Here is an 11,366-nt window from a genome sequence, read left to right as displayed (position 1 = left end):
TTAAAAAAAAAAAAAAAAAAAAAGAGGAAAATGCAAATAGGGAAAAAGTCTCTGTTCAAGAACAGGTGGAAACACTTTTTTATCCAAAATTCCCTCCCACTGGCATTTCCCAGCAACTAGTATAGTCCTTCGTCAGCATCACATTAGCGATTTTCTCTGTCTTGATGGAGGCCAACCACCCTTGGAGGCCTTTAGAAAAGTTTAAGAGTATTGGATTAGAATAAATACATACAGCTATGTCCTAGAAATACGGAAAAAAAATATATTTACACACACATGAATATAAATACATTCAGTGCTGCGAGGCCATTCATGGGATGAAGGTATATCTCCATGGCTAAATTTCACCTCAGCAGCAAGTATAGTCCAACAATTATTGGTGTAGTTTTTTTGGAAAATACCACAAAAAATCCCCAGTGAAAATAGCCTCTGTGGATACTTCTCCTGCGCTGATGTTTCAGCTTGATATATGAAGGAATGGGGTTTCCTCCTCCAAAATGTTATGGGTCTTTTAGCCTCAGCTAACTCTGTCTCTCTCCTCACTGCACCATTTTTATCTAATTTAATGCAATGGGATTTTTTTGGTGCACCTCAACATTTGATCCATGTTCAGTCCCCAAAATTAAATAATCAAAAATGTTGCTTTTTTGGTCACTCAACCCTGAGCTATTTCTGTTCTTGGCTCTGAAACTTTGCAAGATGCATTTTTTTGAAGGACTTTCCTCAGACTGCCAAGCCATTCTTGATTTAGGGATCTCTCGAAACTCCTCCACAAGCTGAACTTGGGGACAAAAGATGCTGGATTCTAATCCAGCTTGAGATACTTGCTTTTTTTTTAGAAATGTGTTAGTTTTTGCACTTGGATGGGCACCATTCATTCTTCTTCCCTTCATGGCAGGTTGTTGGAGGAACTCACCTCTTTTGATAACTACAATATTTGGAAAAAACTGCCTGTGAACTACCAGATTTTGCTTATTTTCTGGCATGCAAATCCCTCTGCAATATGACCCAGGGAACATGGCAGCCTTCAGGGAATGTGTTTTGCTCTTTGCATCATCAGAAGTCAGAATATTGCCTCTTTTCATTATAAAAGTTCACTAGCAGAACGCTTGAAGGGTGCACCAGGATGGTGCCATACACCTGTCTACCCATTTGCTTGCCATGCAGCCCACATGTGGAGGCTTCATGGACAAAATAATGGGATTTGGGGATGTTTCCTGAGGTCCCTGTAAGAGAAAAGTTCAATTCCAAGCAGTGTCTTGTGAGGCACTTTCCATCAGCATTGGATACTGTAGGAAATTTGGATTTCTGTTATAAGAAAACCACCAAAAATGGTCCAAAGTGTCCTAAACCAATGACATGCATCGCTCTTCTTCAGAAATAGTTCTTACTTTGTCTTGTTTCTAGAACAGGATCTGGCCATCAGACTTGAAACAAGGTGGTGACAGACAAGAACATGGATGCTATCAAGAGCTGCACCAAAGAACAGTAATTCCTGCAGAGATTCCAAGGTTTGGGGCTCAAACAAGCCATCAATCTTGGCTGTTTCCAGGAAATGCATTGTCCTTATGGTGCTAGTGGGAAAACTAGCCAAAAATTGGGAAAGGGTTTGTTTCCACAAGCAGTCTTATGGAAAAGATCTCAGAGGTCCTAGGGAAGGTCTTGCAAGGTATGTGGAGAACATTGCCAAAATGGCCCACGCTACAAATAGAGCTCTAAGACATTGCCCAAGATAGTAAATCTCCATAACTTGTTCCTCATCCCTTACCCTCTCCCCAACCTCCCCAAAACCATCTGGCAAGCCCCAGCTGCCTCTACCAGGTTGTCTAGCTCAGGGTCATCACTGAAGAAGGGCTTGTGCTCCTGTTCCTGCTGATGGACGAAGTTCTCTATGTCAACGTCAAAGCTGGCTGAAGTGATGCACTCAGAGCCCTGTGTTGCCTGCTCACACTTCTCAAAGAGCAGAGTCAGCAGCGGGAACAGCGGGTGCCTGCAGAGGACAAAGCAGACAATAACATCCAGTGCTTAAGGTTCCATTTCCATTTTCACCACACACCATCCAGCCATTCCCTCCCAGCATGGTGGTACAAACCTCAGGCCCAAGCCAATAATGAACCTGATCCCTCTAGAGCTTTTCTAACAACAACAAAAAGCTTAAATATTTCAAAATTCACCATCTTCTCCACCAGGCAATTGCTTCTCCCAGCATCTGTGTGGTTTCCATCATTGCACCAAAGCTGGCATTTCCAAAATGTTTTGCCAAGAGCAAAAAGGTACGGCTTTGGTGTAGTTGTCTTGGGGTCATCTGCTGTCCTGGTGGCTTTGCATTTTGGGGATCAATATCAGCACCTGCTCATCAATGGTAATATTTTACCCCAGAATGTCTGTCTTGTTAGGAGACACCAGATGGGGATGAGCAGGTATTTCCACGTGTCTGCAGCATCCTATGGACCAACACTGCTATGGGCTGCTTCTCCACCAAGAGGTGTCTTGGCACATCTGTCAAGCACATCCATGTCAATGCATAAAGTAAAAGCTGGGTCGAATCCTACTTCTTTTTTTTGCCACAAGAAGGCTCTTAGAAAACTAAGGTTTATAGTTCTCCTGGCAAATCCAGAAACTGCTCTAATGATGCTGCTACGCCAAAGCGATATAAAATGCAAATATACAAACAGCACCAAAGCATGTGGAGAAGAAGATGAAGACCATGAGTTAGCACAACCATCAATGAACTTCTCCAGCCATGCAATTAAAAAAAAAAAAAAAAGTAATTAAAAAAATAAAGTTTTAATTGTCTTTCAGGGGAGAAATGCAAAATGTTGCTCCAGGGACGGTTTTCCCCAGCACCCCAGTTGTCCCAGTGCAATGGGACTCGCTCCACCATTTCACGTCCAAAAGATGTCCAAAAAGATGATGATGAATCATTTCCCACCACTCTTTTCCAAGAGAAGTCAGGCGAAGGGGTTAAACCCCTGGGCTAAGTCTTCATTTGCAGCCACTCATACCGCAGCATATTATAGTTTAATCTGTCCTGATCCCGATTTAATGCAAGATTCACCCAGGCGGGAGAAGGGAGTGGGGGTGGGAGGGAAAATAATTTCATAATTTCGGCAGCCCTGCCTGGGCTGAGCTGAGGGATATGGAAGGCAAATTCCAGGCAGTGGGTGGAATTATTGGGATCAATAACGAACCTGATCCCTCTAGAGCTTTTCTAACAACAACAAAAAGCTTAAATATTTCAAAATTCACCATCTTCTCCACCAGGCAATTGCTTCTCCCAGCATCTGTGTGGTTTCCATCATTGCACCAAAGCTGGCATTTCCAAAATGTTTTGCCAAGAGCAAAAAGGTACGGCTTTGGTGTAGTTGTCTTGGGGTCATCTGCTGTCCTGGTGGCTTTGCATTTTGGGGATCAATATCAGCACCTGCTCATCAATGGTAATATTTTACCCCAGAATGTCTGTCTTGTTAGGAGACACCAGATGGGGATGAGCAGGTATTTCCACGTGTCTGCAGCATCCTATGGACCAACACTGCTATGGGCTGCGTCTCCACCAAGAGGTGTCTTGGCACATCTGTCAAGCACATCCATGTCAATGCATAAAGTAAAAGCTGGGTCGAATCCTACTTCTTTTTTTTGCCACAAGAAGGCTCTTAGAAAACTAAGGTTTATAGTTCTCCTGGCAAATCCAGAAACTGCTCTAATGATGCTGCTACGCCAAAGCGATATAAAATGCAAATATACAAACAGCACCAAAGCATGTGGAGAAGAAGATGAAGACCATGAGTTAGCACAACCATCAATGAACTTCTCCAGCCATGCAATTAAAAAAAAAAAAAAAGTAATTAAAAAAATAAAGTTTTAATTGTCTTTCAGGGGAGAAATGCAAAAATGTTGCTCCAGGGACGGTTTTCCCCAGCACCCCAGTTGTCCCAGTGCAATGGGACTCGCTCCACCATTTCACGTCCAAAAGATGTCCAAAAAGATGATGATGAATCATTTCCCACCACTCTTTTCCAAGAGAAGTCAGGCGAAGGGGTTAAACCCCTGGGCTAAGTCTTCATTTGCAGCCACTCATACCGCAGCATATTATAGTTTAATCTGTCCTGATCCCGATTTAATGCAAGATTCACCCAGGCGGGAGAAGGGAGTGGGGGTGGGAGGGAAAATAATTTCATAATTTCGGCAGCCCTGCCTGGGCTGAGCTGAGGGATATGAAAGGCAAATTCCAGGCAGTGGGTGGAATTATTGGGATTTAAGAGCTGGTGGCTCAGTGGCAGGTGCCCGCTGCCATTTCCAGAGCTGCTCCCTCAACTCTGTCAAGGCACAGAATTACCCCAAGGATGGGGGGGGACACTGGGGGATGGATTTGCAGCCCCCAAGTGGTTTGTAGCCCTTTTGCTCTGAGGGGTTGCAGGCACCACAGGGGGGTTAAGACCATTGCTTGTATCACCATGTGCTCCTCAGTGTTAATAACTGGGGGGAGGGTAACCCCAGTGAAAGTCTTGGAGCACTGGCAGGAAGAAGGAGGTTTGCCTTTCAGCTGGAAATAAAAATAAAGCAAAATAAAATAAAATTAAATGAAATAAGATAAAATAGAATGAAATATAATATAATCCAATCAAGTAAATAAATACAAATGTAAAAAATAATACAAAAATATAAGAAAAAACAAAAGACCCTCTAAAACAAAACAAAGTAAGGTAACATAAAATAATAAAATGTAACAAAACAAAGGGGAGGTGCAGAGACAAGGGAGTGCCCAAAGGTCCATAGCTGAACATAATGTCAAGGAGTGGTGAAATTTGGGTTTCTGCCACAAGCTGTACTCTGAATTGGTTTTGCAATTTTTATTTCTCTTTTCCATGTAAAAAAAGGATCAGTTTTTCGCTATTTCCAACCTTCCTTGGAAGGAAGGGAACATTGACCATGGGGGATGGCATGGAAGCTGAGAGCTGGAGCCCTTTCTTGCTATGAAATTTTGGAGAAAATCAGCTGGATATCCAGGATGCATGGAGAAACAGGAGGATTTTGTCCACTGAGGGTGTTACAGAGGTGGAAAAATCACCCCTGTGGTACAAGGAAGAGTTTTGGGGTGGAAAAATTGTAGAACATAGTTTTGCAAAAATATTTTCGTTGTTTTTTTCTTTTTTTCCCCCCAGGGAATCCTCCCAATCAAAGGGCTGAACCAGCCCTGACATTTCCCTGCCAGAGAGAGGTTGTTGGCTGTGACTAATAAAAAGGATTCAACAGATATGGACTAATTAAAAAATATTAATTCCTCTAATGGCCTCATTCCTCACCTTCAGCAGGCCTAACCGGCTGGTACCAGCACTGTTGGCATATCCAAACCTGCTTTCTTTTACCCAGATCAAATATATAAAAAATATTTTATATATACCAAAAATATATATATATATAATATATATAGTAAAAACAAAACAAACCTTAAAAAAAAAAAGACAAACAACCAAACCCCCCCCAAAAAAACCCCAAAACTTAACATTAAGAAATCCAATATTCCTGCTTGGAAAACCCCATCTCTTGTCTCATGGTGCTGAGGTTGTTTAAGCATCAGTTACTGTGGGAGCAGCATCTTGACTGGTCCAAAAATCTGTTGGGAAGTCCTGGGTGCACTGTTGTATAAAGTGAATAAAATACTTGAGCTGGGAAAAAATTCCAGTGGAAAGTGACACTGCTGGACCAGTCCTGGCCAAGCTGTTCCCAGGCCAAGGAGGGTGGGGGGATTGATTTTTTATGCAAGCAGTGACTTCTCCTGTTGCTTTTCTATTTCACATCACATTTTCCCAGAGTTTCCCCACCAAGTTGGTCGACCAACAGTTGCATCCAACACCTTCTGCCTTGGTGTAATTATTGTGCATTAAGAAAAATCCATCATTCTGGGTAGGGCTGAAAAATCTGTAAGTGATGTGCAGGTATTGCAAACAGCAAAAGAAAAGTTCCTTGGATGTGTTTTTAGAGATAAAAATATATTTGAGGGGTAGCTTTGGCTGACACCCAAAACCAAGCATCCAGGTTTGAGCAACATGCCCAGGACCAGCCAACTATTTTTTCCTCACTTTTCTGGGTGGGAAATAGCTCCAAAAACGTATTTCTAGCTTTTTTTTTTTTTTTTTTTTTGTCCTTCAAATTAAGGCTGTGAAAACTCCAAAGGGCTTTTTGGTATTTCACTAATGGTGAAAAGATCCTTGCAGAAGTGCAAAGAAAAGGGGTTTTCTTTTCTTGAATGACCTTTTTTGCCTTGAGAAAATTATTTCCAGCATTGGAAAAAATCTGGAGACCCACTGGGAATAATCCTTTGCATTTTCTTGGGACACTGGTGGGTTTATTCCATGCCTTCATCTGCCTTTCCAGGCCTTCTGGACTTGTAATATTTGGATATTTGGAGTCAAAATACTTTAATTCCTTCACTTCAACGCCGCAATTTTTTGGTTCACAAGTCCCTGTGGCCCTGACCATTAACAGGGGAGTTAATCCTTAGTCTTAACGCTTAACCCTAATTATAATATACATTATCATTACATCATTTCTGTGTACATTATAATATTGTAAATAATTACGTCACATGTAATTGCATATTAATTCTATAATTACACCATTTAAATAAAGATAATGTTACTTAATACACTTACACAATAACATTACTGTATATATATTTCCCTATTATTATAGCCAGAGTGACAAAAAAAGGAGACAGGAGGGGCTCATCCACCCCGCACCCATTGCTGCTCACAGATGCATCAACTGCGCATTTCAGATTCATACTTGATTTTACTCCTGGGTGCTTTTTCAGCCCCAAATCACATCATTTTGCCAAAATAAAGGGTAATTTGGAGGGTTTTTTTGGGGGTGAATATTTTTGAGGGAGGGAGATGCTTCAAAACCAGGTCCACAAAGAAGCTCCAGCACCCTGCATAGTTCTTATCACTAATTATTATTATTCCTAAAAATAAGCTAATTGCTAACACCCTCCCCCCATTCCAGTGTGTTAATTAATGCATTAGAGTAATAGCAGATTAATAATGCATTAAAATGATGAGTGCATCAATGAATCAGTGCATCAACCATCAGATCGATGCTTTAATAACGCATTAGAACCACTAATGCATTGATGCAATAATGCATTAATAAATGCATTAATTAATTAACACCCACTGCTTCTTAGCTTGCATCACCTGTAGACGGCTCGTTTGTCTGCCTCCAGCTGCACCTGGGGGTCGCTGGCCACAGCAGGGACCGGCGCGGTGGTGGCCGGGGTGGGGAGATGAACAGGCTGGGCCTTGGTGGGCTGCTGGGCTGTGGCTGTCATCTGGGAAAGGGGGGGAGAGGAAGTAAAGGAGAGGGAAAAAAGGAAGAAAAGGAAATAAAAATGGGGTTTTTTGCTCTTTTGTGTGTTTTGCTGCTTTTTGTGTGGAATTTTTAAGATTTAGGAGGGGGCAGCCCCATGGTTGGGGGCAGGATGGTTTTGGGCATAAAATGATATTTGCATTTCATCTAATGCTAGAAACAGTAGGTTTAAGATTTTCACACTTTCCTCCCATTTTTTCACCTGGGGAAAGCACAGGGAAAAAACATCCTGACAACCTTATTGCAAAGGTGGGGAGGAATTCATTATGCTTTAAATCAGCTGCTTGCCAAGAGTTTTTCCCAAGCAGGTACTACTGTCTAGACACACAGACGTTTTCAACCTCCTTCCAAAATTATCTGAGCCTCTTCCAACTTGCCAAGTTTGAGGATGAGCCATTTTTGCTCCACAAGAAAAAAGAGAAAACCTTTTTTTTTTTTTTTGGCCAATCCCTAAATCACCCACCTTTGGCCCCAGACTGCTAATGTGAAGCGAACAGGGCTGGATTCTACAGGGAAAAATCTGTCCACTCTGCACTAAATCCTTCTACTAATGAATATTTTGCTTTTTGAAAAAATTGCAATTATTTTTGTTCAATATATGTGTGTAAGAGGCAGAGGTGGGCGCACCAGTGCACACACCAATCACCTCCAGCACAAACCCTGAGTGGCCACCCCCTAAATTGCATGTATTTAGAGGCAATTTCTGCTTAAAATTAATAGTTGCATTAAAGAAATTGGAATTACTTGCTGCCGGGCTGCAGATGGCTCCAATGTACACCCTGTGATGTATCACTTGATCTTCACAAGATTCAGTTAAAAATAAAAATTCAAAGAGAATTTTAATCAATTTGGTTTCAAATGCATCAGCATTTGAACCCCCTAAATCCCCAGATCCCCTAAATCTGGTGGTTTTACCTCAAAATTTTGCTGGAAAATTAACATAAAAGGGATGTTTCACCTGCTGTGGTGTGGAAATATTAAAAAATTAGCTTTTGCCTGTTTCCACTCAAAGATTTTCAATTGCATAACAAAAGGAAGGCTCTACCTCTTGCTAAATATATGTAATTTATTTATTTGTCTAATATATTTGTATATAAATTTCTGTGTGTAGTTATAGATAAAATATCTATATATTTATTTATTGGTCTGATATGCTTATATATTTCTGGGATTATCATGTAGAACTAAAATCTTTTTATACATCATTTATTTGTAAAATATACCATATTTATTTCAGCACATATTTAAATTTTCTAATAAAATCCTATATTTATTTCTCTGATTATATATTAATAGTATTTCTAAATCTAGAAAATAAATGTGTTTAAATATTAATAATATATTAATATATATAATAAAGATATAAAGAAATAAAATGTTTTTATATATGTTATATTTATGTTATATATATACATACACATACATATAAAAAGACGTGTATGCCCAGTCTTCTCCAGCCAAATCCACCCTGATACTCAGTTTCTTGGCATGAAAACAAGCAGATATCTCACCTCCCTTAAAAGCTGCATAAACCCAACCCCAGCCCAAACCGTGGACACCTTTAGCCTTTAAAATGTTTGAGTTTAATATATCCTGCCTGACCTTTTCCTGCCGATACGGTGCTTTCTTCTTTTCTTTCTTTCTTTCTTTTCTTTTCTTTCTTTCTTTCTTTCTTTCTTTCTTTCTTTCTTTCTTTCTTTCTTTCTTTCTTTCTGTCTGTCTGTATGTCTGTCTTTCTGTCTTTCTGTCTTTCTGTCTTTCTGTCTTTCTGTCTTTCTGTCTTTCTTTCTGTCTGTCTTTTTCTTTCTTTATCTTTTTCTTTCTGTCTTTCTTTCATCTGTCTTTCTTTCGTCTGTCTTTCTGTCTTTCTGTCTTTTTTTTAAATCTCTTTTATTGTTTCTAACTCCAAAGTTTGGCTCCAGCATCTCTGAATTCATCCAGTGCTGTTTCATTGCTAACTCTCCCCACCCAGAACTGGATTTCCAATAAATCAATGAAAAACACTTACTTTCTCTTTTTCCCCCCCACTTTCTATCTACAACCAAAATAAAACCAGATTTGGGATGCTCATGGAGTATCTCCCCATGCTTTTGCTCTTTTTTTCCCTGTTATCTCCCTTGAAAATTACTTTTTTGGTGGGGGAAAGGGCTTTTTTCCTTTATTTCCAGTTTTTTTTCCTTACCATGCTCATTTACCAGAATGCCAACGTCCTTCTCTCATCCTGCTGCAAGATCCTGCCAACTTGGCTCTTTTTCCAGCCAAGTCTGCAACTTAATTTGGATAATTATCAAAAAACCTCACCTCCACTGCAGCTGTTTGGAAGGTGTTACCTCACCTTAGACTAAAGAATATAATAAATAAATAAATAAAAACAATCCCAAATTGGCAGAAAAAGAGGCAAGAGGATGCTCAGATGTATATGCAGCAGGATGCTGGGTACGGGAAATACACAGCCAAATTGTGGCTTTATTTATGGAGCAGGTAGGGATGGAAAAGGAGGAAAAAGGCAGCAGGTTTCTTGCTCAGGGCATCTCTGCAATGGTAAAATGGAGAATTGTGGGGGAAAATGGTCTGAATTTGGGTATTAAAGTTGCAAGCATTGAAAAAAAAATCTGCAAGTGGGTTTTTTTTATATATATATAATTATTTTTTTTAATGGCCAAAAACAGTTGCAGGAGTGAAACAAACAGATGTTGAAAAACATTGCAAAAAATGTTAAAAAAATTATGTACAACCTGTTTCAAAGTTGTTTTAAAACAGATTAAAAATAAAGTAAAAAGATTATGCAAAGATGTCTTTAAAAGTGTAAAAAGTAAAATGGAAAAAAATTACATTTATGTTATGTAAAAATATAAGAAATTTTTAGTGTTTAAAATATATAAAAATACGTAAGCATTTAAAAATGTAAGATTGTTAAAAATGTTTTACAATGTTTTAAATATGCTAAAACTATGTTAAACAGTTATGCATGTTATGTAAGAAAATATGTTAAAAATATCTTTTAAAATGCTTTTCAAAGATAATTAATGTCTTAAAATGTAAAAAAGTAAAAAGACCCCATGGTTTTGCAAGACTCCCAGTTACAGTAGAGATTTTTGAGGTGCAGATTCCTCAATGATGTACATCACCTCCCTGTTGTATTCCTTTTTATATTATATTTCTGTTTTTTTCACTCCTTTTGGAAAAAAAAACATTGGCTGGAGTCCATAGCAGTCACCAGGAGATGTGGAGCTTCCTGCAGGTTTCAGTGAGATAATCCCACTTGTTTTAGGGCTTTTTTGAAGACTATGAGCAAATACATTAATTTTAGAGAGGAACCACTGTTTCTTCAGGGCAAGAAAGTGTCTTAAATCTGTGATATTTACCCCATTCCTTTATGTTTCACAGTGAAATTTCTCTACTGCCATCACAGGGGTTCTGAGCTCAAAAATGTGCTGAGGACACTGGGAGTTGGGGGTTCCCTCCTACTACAAAATCAACATCTCCAGACAATTTTTCATCTGTGACTTAAAAAAAAAATATATTTAAATTTATACTTATTATTATTTAAGTTTCCATTTTTGGCCTGAAAGGAACCCCCTAAAAAGCACTTTGGGTGGGGACAAAGCTGTTCTGATCACATTCTGTGCTGAAAATGGTAAAATATCAACATGTCCACCCAAATTTTAATGATTTTCAAATACATTTATATAGTAAGTAAATAATTAAGTTTTAATTTTTTTTTCCATTTTTGGCTTTGAGTGTTCCAGCTAAAAAGCACTTTTTTTTGCAGGCCAAAGCTGCTTTCATCACTTTCAGTGCTGAAAATTCCTATTTTTAAACCCACTTTTTTCACTAATTTTGACAAAGTAATGGTGGAAGACTTCCACTTGGCTTTTTCTTTTAATTTATTATGGAAAAATATCGGGATTTTTATGCAGCCTCTTTAATTTCCAACAGGTAGAGCTGCTCAGGGTGTGCTACCACACTTGGTAAAAAGTATTATTATTATTATTATT

The 11,366-nt window shown here is 39.0% G+C and overlaps 1 protein-coding gene across 1 annotated transcript in view; it reads right to left on the bottom strand.

Annotated features, from left to right (window-relative positions):
- The window catches only part of PKNOX2 (PBX/knotted 1 homeobox 2), a 31,979-nt gene that overhangs the window by 16,433 nt on the left and 4,180 nt on the right, over window positions 1-11,366 (bottom strand). The window contains exons 2-3 of the mRNA XM_010008097.1: window positions 7,197-7,330; window positions 1,819-1,990 (exon numbers count right to left, since the gene is read on the bottom strand). Coding sequence (XP_010006399.1) covers window positions 1,819-1,990; window positions 7,197-7,330 — 306 coding nt within the window. The remainder of the gene's footprint in view (window positions 1-1,818; window positions 1,991-7,196; window positions 7,331-11,366) is intronic.

This window comes from Chaetura pelagica, unplaced genomic scaffold (genome assembly GCF_000747805.2).
Source record: "Chaetura pelagica isolate M959 unplaced genomic scaffold, ChaPel_1.0 scaffold32, whole genome shotgun sequence".
Classification (NCBI taxonomy): domain Eukaryota; kingdom Metazoa; phylum Chordata; class Aves; order Apodiformes; family Apodidae; genus Chaetura; species Chaetura pelagica.
Note: the sequence above shows the minus strand (reverse complement) of the source record. Positions and strands in the feature narration are given on the sequence as shown.